Raw genomic sequence first — 17,140 nt, 5'->3', positions numbered from 1 at the left:
CACCAGAAACATTGGCTGCCATTCACACAGCCACTGCCACCATTCTGGGGAGTGGGATACGGTAGAGCAGGTGAGCAGTAATGCCGCACTGCTCTCTTTCCAAAACTAATCTGCCCTTTTCTTCAGTCCTCTGGTTGCTGTAAGTTTGAGATTAGATTTCAGAATTCCAATAAAGTTGGTCCTGTTAGTCTTTGCAAGCTTATGATTGTTTCAATGGAGGAACAATTTTTTGAGCCCCTTATGCTGTCATTGAAAATGATTGTCACCCAAGAATCTGATATAGCTTCCCTGCTTAGAGAAATTTCTATTAATATATGTTGTCCACAAAAATTCAATTAACAATCAGGTTAAGAAGAAAAAAGAGGAATTTTATTCAAGCCAAACTGAGGATTATATCTCAGGAGACAGACTCTCAGTAGTTCTGAGAACTGTTCCACCTGTTAGAAGTCGAAGGCACATATACATTTTTGAGACAAAAGCTCATACGTCAAAATGATATGCTGATATTTATATAAAGTTCACTCCCGTCTTTGAGGAGCTCTGGTTAATGTGTAATGCAGATGTACACTGCATATTAGAGAGGGAGGGAGGAGGCCCAAATGGACACAGAGAAAGAACTTTAATTTTTTTTTGTCCTGCCTGAAAATATAAATTTTGTTTCATGAATGTAAAATATCTTATAACTGTTTCCAGATAAACTATTTAATCAAAGTCAATCTTTTCCTTAACAGGATTTAGAAATCACATGAGGCTGAAAGAAAAAGAGTTTCCTCACAAATCCAGACAATTTTATGCTGCAATTGCAGAATATGGTTCACAGCTTTACAATTACCAGGTGATGTTTTGTTAAATCATTTTGTATGTCACTCATTTAAAATCTAATACACTAGATTTGTGATTCATTACCCTTTCCTTCTTCCCTGTTTCTCCCTTTTGCAATGAGAATGTCTATCCTATGCTGCTATGTTTGAAAGCAGATAATGTGTTTGATTTCACAGCTTCATAGCTGGAGGGGAGTTTGCTTCAGGATGAATTGTACCTGGGGTCTCATCCATATCTGACCTGGATGATATTTAGTTGAGGCTTTGGACTTTAGACTTTTAAGTTGATACTGGAATGAACAAAGACTTTTGAGCTGTTTGGATAAAATGGATGTATTTTGCATGTAAGAAGGACATTAATTTGGGGGGCCAGGGTTAGAATGTCATAGGCTGAATATTTATGTCCCCCCCAAATTCATATGTTGAAACCTAACCCCAAGTATTAGGAGGTGGGGCCTTTGAGAAGTGATTAAGTCATGAGGGTGGAGCCCCCATGGTTGGGATTAGTGCCCATTAAAAAAAGATAGCCCAGGGACTTCCCTGGCGGTCCAGTGGTTAAGACTCCACAGTTCCACTGCAGGGTGTGTGGGTTCGATCCCTGGTCGGGAAACTAAGATCTTGCATGCCACATGGTGTGGCCAAAAAATAAAAATAAAATATAAAAAAAGATACCCCAGAGGGCTCCCTGCCCTCTCTCTGCCATGAGAGGACACAGTGAGGAGACACTGTCTATGAACCAGGAAGTGGTTCTCACCAGATACCAAATCTGCTGGTGCCTTGATCTTGAAATTCTGTCTCCACAACTGTGAGAAATAAACTGTTATTTATAAGCCAACCAGTTTCTGGTATTCTGGAGCATCCTGAACAAACTAAGCCAGCACCCCAAGGGAAGCTTCAGCATGTGGAAAATGGCAACTAGCACTTCAGTTAACCACTGCCTGGAGCTGTGGACAGAATGGCCTCACAGCTGTCCTGAAGCTAGTTAGAGCAAAAGGGACTTAGCCTGAGACCAGACACTGGTGTCCTCTCTCTGGTGCACCCCAGCACTCCAGATGTTACCTTGTCTATCCTATGCTTTGGCCTCCGAAGATGAGAGAATGGAGGAAGGACAGGAGATTCGGTCAAGTCAACCACTGCTCCACGGAAAGAAGGCACAGACCAATGAACTCCATCCAGTCAATGACCTTGGACCTGAGTTGGTGCCCTCTTCCCTGGAAGTTATAAGGTTTAAAATTAGATAACTTGTGGCAGTTTTGTTATTAAAAAAAAAAAAAAAGTACTGGCCACGTGAGACATTTGTGAACACTTGCATCCAATTCTTCCCAGCTCGAAGTATTGGAGCCACATTCTAAGGCATAAAGCTTTGGGTCTCAGTCAACATTACCTGTAAAAACAAAACAGTGCTCGCCTAGGCAGCACACATACAAAAACTGGAACAGTACAGAGAAGATCAGCACGGCCCCTGAACAAGGATGACTAGCAGATTCATGAAGGCTTCCATATTTTTAAGAGTAAAATAGTTAACAATGACAAAGAAGGCTGTGGCCTTGTCCACAGATGTTTCTCTACCTTTTCTACTCAGCCCTTTCAGCCCTACTCAGTCATTTCTCAGGAGGCTGTTGATTCCACACCTGTTCAGTTGACTGTAGATGCCAACTGGTCCTCCTTCAATGGGCATGTTTTGGGTCAGGCAGCAGGTGTTTCATCAGGAGCTTTGTTGGAGATGCTGTGCAGTCCTACTGAAGGCTCTGGACATCTGTCCTAACCTTCCATGGGGCTCTGTACACCTGCCCGGAAGGAAGCTCCAGAAAGGTTCTTAGGAGCCCCAGCACCATTCTTATCACAGGGCCCTCGTGGAAGGGATGGATCACCAGCCGTACCCACAGCAGCCTCTGCTGCATCTTTGAGGTTTTCTTTTTTCCCTGTGGATGCCAACCCATCTTTCACGTGTTATCTTCCTTTTCCAGTCCTTCTTTTCTCTTCACTTTCATTTCCTCACTTTTTTTTGGTCTGATGGCTTTTTTTTTTAAGCTTTTTTTATTTTTTAATTTATTACTTTATTTATTTTTGGCTGTGTGGGATCTTTGTTGCTGTGCACGGGCTTTCTCTAGTTGCGGTGAGTGGGGGCTACTCTTCATTCCATTGTGCAGGCTTCTTATTGTGTTGGCTTCTCTTGTTGTGGAGCACAGGCTTTAAGTGCACGGGCTTCTGTAGTTGTGGCTCGCGGGCTCAGTAGTTGTGGCTCGCGGGCTCTAGAACACAGGCTCAGTAGTTGTGGTGCACGGGCTTAGTTGCTCCGTGGCATGTGGGATCTTCCCGGACCAGGGCTCGAACCCGTGTCCCCTGCATTGGCAGGCAGATACTTAACCACTGTGTCTCCAGGGAAGCCCTCGTCTGATGGCTTTTTATACTATATTTGTTCCTATAGTGGAAGCCACGTAAAGTCCTTTTGGAAATGAGGCAAATAAAAATGCTTTTAAAAATCCGGAAAATGTTAGCTTTCAAAGAACTCTCAAATTCATTTATCAGCAAATTAATGAAGGCATATTTTCTGTATGTTCTTTTAAGGTTAGAACAGAAAAAAAGTAACAAGTGCAAAACACTGCCCCTACCGACAGGAAACCTATTCAAACAGAAACTGAAAAACTAGAAGAAAGAAATTCTCCCTACCAAAAATAAGCTCCCACATCCACATCCCCATCAAAAGAAAAATGTTGAGGAGAGCCTATAAGAAATTAAATTGCCCACTAATGAGAACCTACCATTTAGCACAGGGAACTCTACTCAGTGCTCTGTGGTGACCTAACTGGGAAGGAAATCTAAAAAAGAGAGGCTATACGTATATGTATAATTTGATTCACTTTGCTGCACAACAGAAACTAACACAACATTGTAAAACAACAACACTCCAATAAAAATTTTTTAAAAATTAAATTGCTCAGCAGAAAAACAAAAGCAAGGTAACTGTTTTCTGTGTGGCGTGCAGTGTTCCATTCCACTCCACTGTCACACAACAGTGTGGATGAGATGTCCCTCCCTCCTTGCACCATTTTGGCAGAACAAACTGATGGGAAGTCAGAGTCTTTGAAACAAAAAAGCAGACTTGTCCGCGGAGAAGGATGGGACATTATTTCCCAGATAACTCATGGATGGTCACTGCAGTGGGTGGAAAGTGACCCCCAAGAAGCTATTTCATGGCCTGACCCCCAGAACCTGTGCATGGAACCTTTATTTGGAAAAAGAGTCTCTGCAGATGTAATTAGGGCTACTGAGATGAAGTCATCCTGGATTTCCCAGATGGGCCCTAAACCCATTGACACGTGTCACACAGATAAGATAAGAGATATGCAGAGGAGATGCACCTAGGGGAGAAGGGCGTGTGGGGACAGTGCGGCCACAGCAAGCCCGGGAGCCTCCAGAAGGTGGAAGAAGCAAGAAATGGAATCTCTCTTGAGCCTCAGAGGAAAGTGCGGCCCTGCTGACACCCTGATCTCGGACTTCTGGCCTCCAGGCCTGTAAGAGAATCCACTTCTCTCATTTTAAGCTGCTGGGTTTGCAGCCGTTGGTGGGGGAGCCTAGAACCCACGAGGTACGTGGAGCTTCGCACACAGAGGAGCTGGCGGAAGGAAGCTGGGTGGGCAGTGGCTGCAACCTGGGAGCAGACCCTCTGTCCGCCGTCCTGTGTGGACCTCCTCTGCCACGCCCTGTGTGCATCCCAAACAGCAGCAGCGTTGTCAGCCTGGCTGGGCACCCCCTGTTCAAACATGAGATGGTCCTGTTGAGACACCCTGCCGGCATGAGGTAAAGGCCTGCAATTTGTCTGATGGCATGCTGATGGAATCCAGCCATCGGCTTCTCGCAGAGAAAGGGGGTGCCCCTCACTGTGTGCAGGAACAAACCTCAGGTCTGGATGCTTCCGCATCTCCTCTAAATGTAACTATTTGCAGGAAGGTGCAGGTGTCTTAGAGGCTGTGGGTCCCACTTGCCGCACGTCTCTATCAAGGGTGGCAGTGTGATTTCCTTCCCCTTTACAAATAGGAAAAATAACTCCACCTGAGTAGGCAGGATTTGGAATGATTTTGTTTTGTTTTGTTTTGTTTTTTTCAGGCCAGGCTTCGAATGCCAAAAGAGCAACTGGAACTTTTAAAGTGAGTGAGATGTTCTCGTGTGTGTGACTTTCTGGTGTGGGTCCAAACACTGAAATGCTTTTGTAAAATTATAAAACTAATTTCTACTTATGCGGATCATTCTTTAAGAAAATATACACTGGGAGGTGCTTTCAATATTATTTATTATTTTTTTAAAAAGGAAACCACCAAGATGAGAAGAGCAGGTCGAAGGTTAAACATGTGGAATGCAGAATTATGAAGCCATTAAAATAATTCTAAAATATATTCACTGATCTGGGAAGTGCAGTGGGACACAAAATTATTTTGTAACAATGTTTTTGCATGGAATAAAAACTGTTACAAACACACCAAAATTTAACAGTTTTTATTTCTTCAAAATTTTATATTGTTTCAAAAATTGGGAGAAAATACTAGATAAGTAGTGCTTCCATTTTTTTCAGCATAAAGAAATACCCATTGGCTTGACATTTTCTTATTCTTTCTAATAACTTTCAAACTGTACAAGTAGCAGAGCCCATACTTGGAAAGTAAAATCTTGCACCCTGGAGCTGGTGAAAGGCAGCTGCCCCCCACCTCCACCCCTGGCTGGATCCTCCAGCTCCCCCCTCGCCTGCCCGAGGCTGGTCCACAGAGCCTCAGGGCTTGGTTGGGAATCTCCTGTTCCGTACCCCACTCAAAGTACAAGGTGTTCCCCATCCTAAGGAGGTGAGAGGGGGATTTAAGATCTACACTGTGAGATCACCCAGCTCAGGTCAGGGTGGCTGCAGTCCCCAGGGGAGGGATGGGACGTGCCTGCACAGAGCACACCCCAAGCCCTGGGATGCCCTCAGGACGGCTTCCCTGAAAGTCTTTGCTTTTCCCATGTAGTGAAGGGCAGTGCTTTTGACCAAGGGGCATCTCCTGAGCGCCCCTCACTTGGGGCTTCTCTCTTCTGCAACGTAAAGCACCTCTTCATTTTGCTGGCCCTGAAGCCCAGCCCTGGGGGGCGGCAGGGAGCCGACCGCTTCCTCCTTTCACAGTGAGGGTCTCTATTCACAGGAAGGAAAGCCAGACTTTGGAAAACAACTTCCGTGAAATTCTATTCTTAATTGAAGAAATAGATGTTCTGAAGGCCTTGCTTAGAGATATACGGGATGGTCTGCACAGTTACAGCTGGACTGCAGACGGAGACCACGCTGAAGGCTGGGACCACACTGAAGTTGTGGACGAGGTGATGTGGGCATTGGCAGGGAGGCGGGGCTCGTCCGACCTTCAGTTGTCACATCCACAGCTTCCGTGAGTGGGGAATGGGGCGACAGCTGGGCTGTGGTCTGTGTCCTCTTGAAAATTCTTCCCCGGCAGTAGCTTACATTCACTAAAGCTTGCCCCTGGAAACACACTTTTTCATAATTGTTGTGTCACAGGGAAGATTTTGTATTGCAAGAGAACTGACTTCCCACCCAAATAAGTAACTGATTCTGTCTTATTTTGCACTTAAAAAACAAAAGAAGACAAACAAAAGCTCATTCAGAAATGACAGTCTCTGAAAGTCCATACACAAATACTTAAATAGTAAAATATTTTTATTCAGGAACCTAAAGCTCGTGTATTTGACCTACTCAGCACCAGGTCTGGCAACATTATGATGAAGACCAATGAGCTTGGTTTTGCCTCTTCTCCCCCCTTATTAGCAGTAACTTCTTTCCTTTCCTTAGGTTCTGCTTTTTGAAAGACACAGAAAGCTGACACTGACCACCACTGCCACGGCCCTGGGACAAAGTGCTTCCTCAGTTAGAACTCAGACTGTTACGTTCTCTCAGGACACTTGCTTATTTAGACTCAGAACATCCTTAAGAACTCAATATTAATTCAAATGATGAATAATTTCTAACACAAGCAATCATGTACTCTATGTAAACTGCCTTGATCCCCAAATACCTACAGGGAGTTCCCTGGCGGTCCAGTGGTTAGGAATCTGCGCTTCCACTGCAGGGGGCACAGGTTCGATCCTGGGTTGGGGAGCTAAGATCCCACAAGCTGCAAAAAAAAAAAAAAAAAAAAAAAAAAAAAAAAAATATATATATATATATATACATTTAACCAAATATTACAGAACATTCAAGTCTTTATTACTAAGAAGAGACACTAAAAGGGGCACCCAGCAGGTCACACGCATCCTCATTTGACTGTCCCACTGTGAGAGCGTGATGGAGTGGTTGTCAGGGCTTCAGAAGGGGCTTGAGTCCAGCCTTGCTCTGTGGCCTTGGAGAATGGCCGAACACATCGCAGCTTGGATAACTCACTTGCCTGAGAAACACCGAGCCCACTGACCTGGGAAGGCGATATTAAGAATCTGTGTGTGGTGCCGGGCTCCATCTGCAGCTTGGTCAACGTTCAGTGTTGTTATCATTTTGCAGATTAGGAAACGTGGGTCCAAATCAACACAGTAAATTGTCAAAACTCAAGCAGTTGACAGAGATTGTTAACAGGAAACTCTTTTTAAAATTTGTACAGGAAACGTCAAACTTGGTAAATTATATACTTAAAAAGTTGAGAGAAGATCAAGTCCAGATGGCCGATTACGCCCTTAAGTCAGCAGGTGAGTAAAGAAGTGACAAGGCCAGTATAAAAAGTCGATGCTTCAAAAGCATCTATGTCCTCTGTTTTTCTTTATCTGGTGTTTATCTATCTGGTAACTGGAAAGGGAGGAAAAACTAACAAACCTAGACAATAAAGCGGAGAATAGAAATGGTTGTAGGTGAGTGCAAATCTCAGACGGAGCACAAACTGTGCATCTTCCTTAGCGTGTGTGACGTACACTAAGAGCACCAAAGAGAAAGTGTGCTTGCCACAGGGAGGCTGGGGATGCATCACAAACATTATAACATTTTATCCTCTGTATACTAAAACGACTACTAATGACTAACCTAAATGCATTATTAGTGATTAAGTGATAATGTCTCAAGACTGTATATAATGTTCTTAGTATCCTCCAAAAATATATTCTTAAGTGCTTAGACTGTGAATCGTTAACCTTAATATTGCCTAGAAACCCCTGCCTGTGGCAGTGTATGACCATGGGCTCAGTGAAGCATGGGACAGGGCGGGGGGGAAGGAGGAGGAAAGGATGCAAGAGAAAGAGGGAGGAAATACAAAGCCCACAGAGGAACGCTAATTTTTATCAAGTGACAAAAGCCAAACTAATATTGCGGGAATAAATTTGTGTCCTGCATGGAGTAAAGAGCATTTGGACCAGAATGATTATTAGTCGTGTGTGTGTGTGTGTGTGTGTGTGTGTGTGTGTGTTGAGAGACAGAGCAAGAGGACAGATGCCTGACTTTGAATTCCCTGAAGCCTGAGAGGCATGAGCTTAGATAGGGTGGGAAGGTAACCCACAGAATGTTTTTTTTGTTTGTTTGCTTGGGCATAAATTTATTTATTTATTTATTTTAGGCTGCATTGGGTCTTCGTTGCTGCGCACAGGTTTTCTCTAGTTGTGGCGAGCGGGGGCTACTCTTTGTTGCCTTGCACAGGCTTCTCATTGCGGTGGCTTCTCTTGTTGCGGAGAATGGGCTCTAGGTGCACAGGCTTCAGTAGTTGTGGCATGCGGGCTCAGTAGTTGTGGCTCACGGGCTCTAGACCGCAGGCATGTGGCATGCACTCAGTAGTTATGGTGCATGAGCTGAGTTGCTCCGCAGCATGTGGGATCCTCCTGGACCAGGGCTCAAACCTGTGTCCCTTGCGTTGGCAGGCGGATTCTTAACCACTGCACCACCAGGGAAGTCCGAGTCTTGGCATTCTGATACAGCCTTTTGATGCCTTCTTCCTATTCTGTTGAATATATTTACAACTTCCATTTGGAAAAACCATGATGACAAAGGTCCGTAGATACCCTATGTAGAACAAGGAATAGCAGAAAATGTTATGGCTTCTGAATAAATGTTAGCATGATGCACAGCCAGCTTCTGGTTAGGATGAGATGGAGAAAAGCCTAGGGCAGCCTTTCTTCCCTGCTGATGACATACAACTAAAGGAGTTGGACAAAATATAAAAACCAGCTACCTGAGTATGATGAAAAGTAAACAAAAGGAGGCAGATTGTGGAGGGAAGTAAAAGACTGGAAATGTGGCCCATGCAAGGGTGAGTTTACCGTTTTTCTTTTCTCTCGAAGCTTGAGCTGAGGCTTGAGCTGCAGTGACAGAGCCACAAGGTGGTGACAGTGCGGTGGGTGACTAAAATTGTGAGAGAAACTCCACCGTTCTAGAAAGAACCAGAACAAAATAGTCCTGTCGGTCAGAGAGTGTAGGAGGAAGGCTTGAGAAGGCCGGACAGGAGAGCAGATGCCCTGACCTCTTGTGTGTGGCCTGCTGCCGACTTGCCTCATAGCTTCTCTTTCACGGAGACGGACCCACGGCAGCACAGCAGCGGCTCTGAGATTTTGACAAAGATTTAGCCACAGCTCGGGTCTTAGACTGTCCACTGAGGGGCACATGGGCAGAACATGCCTATTGTAAAGGCTCTGAAAATGGAACTGAGATTGTTACCACCACCCATAGAAAAGGAGGGGCATTTATGGTCTGAACATTTCTGGTTGATTGTCTGATGAAACAAACAAAAGCACCCAGAGTCTCACAATATAATATTCAGTATGTCTAGGATACAGTTCAAAATTAGTCGACATACCAAGACCTAGGCAAATGTGACCGATTTGCACAGGGAAAGAGAACCAGCAGATGCCAACCCACTCCATCAGGACACAGATGTTGGATTATCACACAGAGACTCTGAAGCAGGTAGTGTAACTAGGCTTCAAGTGGTAAAGGTAAGTACAGCTGAAATGAATGAAAAGATATGATCTCTCAGCCAAGACAGAGGAACTATGGAAAAGAACCAGATGAAAATTTGAGAAATGAAAAATACAACATCTGAAAAAAATTCATTATATGGGCTTAATAATAGGACAATGACAAGAGAAAAGAATTAGTGAAATTGAAAATCAGTAGAAATTATCCAATCTGAAGAAATGGGAAAAAATGGAAACAATTTTGAAAAAAATGAAAAAGCTTCAGAAACCTATGGGACATATATGAAAAGGTCTAACATTCTCATCCTTGTAGTCTCAGAAGCAGATAAGAGATAAATGCAGAAAAATAATTTATTTGAAGAAATAATAGCTGAAAACATCCCAAATTTTGTTCAAAATGTAAATTTATAGATTCAAGAAACTGAGGAAATCAGAAACAAGATAAAGTCAAGGAAAACTACATCCAGACACATCATAAATTTCACAAAACCAAAGATGAGGAAGTCTTGAAAGCAGCAAGAGGAACAAAACACACACATTAATATGGGAGAATAATGATACAAATGACTGCAGATTTCTTATCGAAAACCAAGGAGACCAGAAGAGAAGGGAACTACACTGTAAAGCACTGAAATAAAGGAAATGCCAATGCAGATCCAGTAAAAATATCCTTTAAGAATGAGGGTGAGGGACTTCCCTGGTGGCACAGTGGTTAAGACTCCGTGCTCACGATTCAGGGTCCCAGGTTCAATCCCTGGTCAGGGAACTAGATCCCACATGCATGCTGCAACTAAGGAGCCAGTGTGCCGCAACTAAGGAGCCCACCTGCCACAACCAAAACCCAGTGTAACCAAATAACAAAAAACAAAAAAAGAATGAGAGTGAAATGGAGTCATTCTTAGAGGAAGGGAAACCAAGGGACTTCTTTGTCAACAGATCTGCTAAAGGAAGTTCTTCAGGGCTAAGGGAAATGACACCAAAAGGAAACTTAGAACTTAAGGAAAGAAGAAAGAACAACAGATAAGACGAATATCTATAACTATGAGACAATTTTCTTAAGTTCTTTAACATAGGTATGACTGTTGAAAAGAAAAATTATAACATTAGCTGATGGGGTTTTAATATATGTAGATGGACAACTCTTAAGGAAAGGTCAATGGGTGAAGTTAAAGGGACCTCTTGGTAAAATATTAACTCTAAATTGACTTTAAAAGGTTAGTTATGTGTATTAAGATTGCCAGAGCAACCACTAAAAAAATACAGAGGCAAAGTGTGTACAGAGGGAGCACATCTCAACATAATAAAGCCATATATGACAAACCCAGAGCTAACGTCATACTCAACAGTGAAAAGCTGAGCGCTTTCCTCTAAGATCAGGATCTAGACAAGGATGCCTACTCTCACCACTTTTGTTCAATGTAGTATTGGAAGTCCCAGCCACAGCAATCAGAGAAGAAAAAGAAGTAAAAGGCATCCAAATGGGAGAAAAAGAAGTAAAACTGTCACTATTTGCAGATGACATGATACCATATACAGAGAACCATAAAGACTCTACAAAAAAACTATTACAACCAATAAATGAATTCAGTAAAGTTGCAGGATACAAAATTAATACATAAAAATCTGCTGCATTTCTATACACTAATAACAAATTATCAGAAAGAGAAATAAAGAAAACAACTCCATTTACAACTGCACCAGAAAGAATAAAATGCCTAGGAATAAATTTAACTAAGGAGATGAAAGACCTATGCTCTGTCCTAGTCAACACTGTACTAGAATTCCTAACAGTAAAGTAAGACAAGAATCAGAGAGAGAAGGGCAGGGAAGAGTGGGGGTGTGGAGGGGAAGAGAGGGAAAGAAGAAAGAAGCAAGCAAATTGGAAAGGAAGAAATAAAAATCTCTGTATTCACAGACAGCATGATGATTTATGTAGAGAATCATCAAAAAATCTACTAGAACTAATAAGTGAAGTTAGTAAGTTCAATTGTATATATATAATTTTTAGATGCTAGTAGTAAGAAATTGGAAAAAGAAATTTTAAAAACAGTCTTATTCACAGCAGCAGTAAAAAACATGAAAAACATGCTAAAAGCAAAAAAAAAAAAAAACCCACTAATGAAAGAAATAACAGAAGACCTAAATAAGCGGACAGATCTTCCAAGTTTGTGTATTAGAAGCATCAATATTGGTAAGATGGCAATTCTTCCTAACCAGTCTATTGATTCAATACAATCCCAGTCAAAATCCCAGCATGATTGTTTAGAAATCTACAAGCTTTTTCTAAAATAGCCAAAACAGTTTTGAAAGGAAGAACAAATTTGGAAGACTCACACTGATTTGAAAGCTTACTATACAGCTACAGTAATGAGAGAATGTGATGTTGATGAAATTAATGAAACATAATAAAAAGTCCAGAAATAATCCCACACTAATTAACTTTTGACAAAGGAGAAAAAGCAAGTTGATAGTGCTGGAAGAGTTGGACATTCATATGCAAAAATAAACCTTGACTCACAGCTCACACCTTACAAAAATTAACTCAAAATGCGTTAAATGTAAAAAGTATGATCTAAATATAAAGCTTAAAGCTATAAAACTTCTAGAAGAAAAAATAAGAGAAAGTTTTTGTGACTTTGAGTTGGGAAAAGATTTCTTAGACACAATATCCAAAATGTGATCCGTAAAAAGAAAAGACTGGATAATTTGGACTTCATCTAAATTTAAAACTTCTGCTTGGAAAAGCCATTGAAGAGAATGAAAAGACAAGTCACAGGCTGGGAGACAGGACTGCAAACCAAATACTTGACACAGGACTTATATCCACAATTTATAAACACTCTCAAATTTCAATGGTAAGAAAACAGCCAATCCAATAAAAAGTGGGCAAACGATTTGAAAGCCACCTCATCAAAGAAGATATATGCATGTCAAAAAAGCACATGAAAAAATGCTCATCATTAGTATCCATTAGTGAAATGTAGATATACCCATTAGAACAGCAAACAAACAAACAAAACCTGACACTGAAATGGCGGCAGCAAAGGAAAGCAAGCAGAACTCTCACACGTGGCTGGTGAGAATATAACGTGGTACAGCCATTTTGGAAAACCATTTGCCAATTTCTTTCTTTTTTTTTTTTAATTGAAATATAGTTGATTTACAATGTTGCATTAGTTTCAGGTGTACAACACAGTCATTCAATATTTTTATAGCTTATACTCCATTTAAAGTCATTACATATAAAATACTGGTTATATTCCCTGTGCTATGCATTATATCCTTGTATCTTATTTATTTTATACCTAGTAGTTTGCACTTCTTAATCTCCTTCCCCTATCTTGCCCCTCCCCCCAGCCCTCTCCCCTTTGGTAACCACTAGTTTGCTCTTTTGTATCAATGAGTCTGTTTCTGTTTTGTTATATTCACTCACTCGTTTTATTATTTAGATTCCACATATAAGTGAAAACATACAATAATTGTCTTTCTCTGTCTGACTTACTTCAGTAGGGTATGACATTTGACAATTTCTTATGAAGTTAAACATAACACATATGACCCAGCAATTCCACCTCTACGTATCAATATTTACCTAAGAGAAGTTTAAACTTATGTTCACAATAAAACCTGTCTGAGAATGTCTACAGCAACTTTATTCACTGTCACCAAAACTGGAAATAGATGAAGGAATAGCTAGTTGTGATGTATCCATACAGTGGAATGTTACACAACAATAAGAAGGAACACATTCATTATACCTGCCAGGAAGCTCAAATGTATCAATTGTGCTAAGTGAAAGTAGCCATATTCAAAAGGCTACTACTGTGATTGACTACAAAGAGACAGCAAGACAGAAGGTCCAGAATAGGCAAATGTAGATAGCAAGTAGGTCAGTGATTGCCTAGGGATGGGGTGGGGTTCGGGGGAGTGGGGAGTGACCGCTGAGCACAATAGGGTTTCTTTGGGGGCTGATTGAAAGTGTTCTAATGTTGATTTCAGTCATGGTTGTACAACTCTGTGAATACGCTAAAAACCACTGAATTGTACACTTTAAATGAGTAAATTGGGTAGTATGTATATCTCATTAAAGCTGAATAGAAACTTAAAAAATGAGAATGAGAAAAGTGAATTTGAATTACTTAAAAACCCTACCTGCCACAATTAGCGTTTTCTGAACTAGATTATGGCTGGGGTGGGGTCAGTCCTCACATCAGTATGTGGAAGTTTAATTCCCGTCCAATCAGTCCAGCAGGAACATTCACTGACCAAGCAGACGGTATCAGCACTCAGAAACAAGGTACTACAAATAACTCCATTTCGTTTCTTTTGATGGCTGAGTAATATTCCATTGTATATATCTGTAGTGAGGTGGATGGAGTTAGAGTCTGTCATACAGAGTGAAGGAAGTCAGAAAGAGAAAAACAAATACAGTATGCTAACACATATATATGGAATCTAAGGGGAAAAAAAAAAAGGTCATGAAGAACCTAGTGGCAAGACGGGAATAAAGACACAGACCTACTAGAGAATGGACTTGAGGATTTGGGGAGGGGGAGGGGTAAGATGTGATAAAGTGAGAGAGTGGCATGGACATATATACACTACCAAACGTAAAATAGATAGCTAGTGGGAAGCAACTGCATAGCACAGGGAGATCAGCTCTGTGCTTTTTGACCACCTAGAGGGGTGAGATAGGGAGGGTGGGAGGGAGGGAGATGTAAGAGGGAAGAGATATGGGAACATATGTATATGTATAACTGATTCACTTTGTTATAAAGCAGAGACTAACACACCATTGTAAAGCAATTATACTCCAATAAAGATGTTAAAAAAAATATGACAAGGAAATAACCATGTAGACAAAACCAGAGCATTTTTAAAAATCTGTATTCTACAAACATACCAGAAAAAATGAAAAAAAAAAAAAAACAAGGTACTCACAGGGTTGCCAGGTAAAATAAAGGATGCTCAGCGAAATTTGAGTTTCAGGCAAACAGCAAACAATTTTTTAGTACATGTCCCAGATATTGTATGGGACGTAACTGTACTAAAAAATTATTCATCGTTTATGTAAAATTAAAATTTAACTGGGAATCTTGTGTTTCTACTTGCTAAGTCCTGCAACCCTGGGTACGTTCACTATTTCAAATCCTACCATCTTAGAAAAGGCACTGGTGATCTGATATTCATCACGTATGTGTCTTTTTAATGTTATATTGTGATATCCAGATGGAATTTAAGGAAGTGATTTGCATTTTCTTTATTTCTTATGTGTCAGATACATTTTGCTTCTAAAATGAAGTAACCTGAAGGGATAATATTTGATGAGTATATTTTATATTTCTTTGATTAAAATGAAAGCTCAATAAATCTGCAGAATGGCTGTATGAATACAACTTGTTAGTACATTTATGACATTGCTGGTCATTCTGCTTTTGTTTTTGAGTGAATTGGGCTTATTTATCACATGAGTTGTTGAAATATGGGGATCCATATGTCTCCTTAGCTAATAAACACAGTACACATAATACTTCCATGTCTAAATCAATTGCTCCAGATTTCAATTTTTTATTGTAATATCAGTTCCAGAAATTTTGTGAAACCACACAGAGCAAGCATGGTTTTCTCAAAGTGACAAAATTTCAGTGGCAGTGAAAGCTGAAAGTCATACTTTTCTTATCAGTTTCCTGGTATGCATTTTACCTTATTTGTAAGTTGCCCAGTAATAGTTTTCCAGCAACATTAAAATCTAAATGATGTTTTGAATTGTGTGATTTTTTTATTTTAAAAATTATTTTATAATTTCAGGAGCCTCTGTTCTTGAAGCTGGGACCTCAGAAAGTTACAAAAATAATAAAGCAAAACTCTACTGGCATGGGATTGGGTTCTTAAATTATGAAATGCCTCCAGATATCATTCTCCAGGTAAAAGCTAGATTTAAAATAACCTGTTTATATTTTAGGATTCTGTTCCTATTACTTATCATGAAAAATATTAATGTCTGAAATGGAAACAACTCTGAACTTGTCAGAGAAACTGAAACTGTCCTCTTGCATTTCTACAGTCATCAAACTACATGAAACATTTCCTACTTATGGGCAATGAACTATGATTAATTAATTAATTAATAATTATTTATTATTCTAAGATCAGTGAACTAGAGTATGTACTTCTCAAATAAAACATACATATTCCATATCTTTTCTTTAAGTTGATTCTGTGGTCTTCCTTTTCCACTGAAAACTTCAGTCACTCAACAAACACTTGTTGAAGATGCATGACCCCTAAGTGCAAGCACTGTGCCATGTGCTGTTCAGGTCAACACATTTTTATGAAGTCCAATTATAATAGGCGATATTTCCAAGTAAGATTTTCACTATCATTTCAGTTCAACTCAAAAGGCACTAGACACCAACTGACAGAACAGCTCTTCTTAACTATAACTACACACCTGAATTTATTTCCAGTTTAGAAATACCTTCAGGGGCAAATGTATAGATCTCACTCCAGAGTACAGTCTAGATCTAGAAAATGGTAGAAATCATCTTTCTTCCTTACCACCAGTATAGCCTGCTTCGCTATCACCACCATTATCATCACCACTACTACCATCACCACCACCATCACCATCATCACCTGCCATCATTGTCACCACAGTGACTGCCACCACACTCTTCATTACCACCACCAGCACTGTCTTCACCAGTGCCTTCACCGCTCATACCAACTAGCTGCCTGTAGCGACTTACAGCCTAGTTAGAGTAATAAAAGAAAACATACTCACGCAATAAAAGGCTCTGATTGACATCAGCACAACCAAAACTATGGGTGTCATGGAAGCTTTCCTGTTTGATACATCCCACACAGTGCCTTCATATTATAGGCATAAGCAAGTTCTTTGGTCAATAGTGATTAGCTGCCCAACATTGTAGGAGTGGATTTATATAAGCAGATAAAAGATTAATGCAGTGCTTTCTTTCCAGCCGGATGTCCACCCTGGGAAGTGCTGGGCCTTTCCAGGTTCCCAGGGTCATGCCCTAATCAAGCTTGCCAGGAAGATCATACCAACTGCTGTTACCCTGGAGCACATCTCAGAGAAGGTGTCTCCCTCAGGAAACATCTCCAGCGCACCCAAGGAATTTTCTGTCTATGTGAGAAGCTGTCTAAATCTTCATTCAGAAGGGGTTATAGTAGGTGATTGGCTAGGAGTTGGGAGCTGGGATCTCATCTGAACTGTGCAGCTAACCATTTGTATCACTGTGAGAAAATCACTTACTTCCTGGATCCTGTTTTGTCATCTACAAAGTAAGAGGGTTGGACCAGATGATTACTATTACTTAATTCTATTTTTTACTTTTATCAAAGTTATATGTGTATAATTTAAAAAGAAACATTTCCATGTTTAT

At 40.7% G+C, this 17,140-nt stretch overlaps 1 protein-coding gene across 1 annotated transcript in view; it reads left to right on the top strand.

Moving 5' to 3' along the window:
* The first annotated feature begins 355 nt into the window (after positions 1 to 355).
* SUN3 (Sad1 and UNC84 domain containing 3) overlaps positions 356 to 17,140 on the top strand; it is a 29,003-nt gene continuing 12,218 nt past the window's right edge. Inside the window, exons 1-6 of the mRNA XM_082473196.1 lie at positions 356 to 835; positions 4,929 to 4,969; positions 5,990 to 6,161; positions 7,445 to 7,529; positions 15,543 to 15,658; positions 16,718 to 16,885. Coding sequence (XP_082329322.1) covers positions 746 to 835; positions 4,929 to 4,969; positions 5,990 to 6,161; positions 7,445 to 7,529; positions 15,543 to 15,658; positions 16,718 to 16,885 — 672 coding nt within the window. The 5' untranslated portion in view covers positions 356 to 745. The remainder of the gene's footprint in view (positions 836 to 4,928; positions 4,970 to 5,989; positions 6,162 to 7,444; positions 7,530 to 15,542; positions 15,659 to 16,717; positions 16,886 to 17,140) is intronic.

The sequence above is a fragment of the Balaenoptera physalus genome (genome assembly GCF_965194825.1).
Source record: "Balaenoptera physalus genome assembly, chromosome: 8".
Taxonomy (NCBI): Eukaryota; Metazoa; Chordata; class Mammalia; order Artiodactyla; family Balaenopteridae; genus Balaenoptera; species Balaenoptera physalus.
Note: the sequence above shows the minus strand (reverse complement) of the source record. Positions and strands in the feature narration are given on the sequence as shown.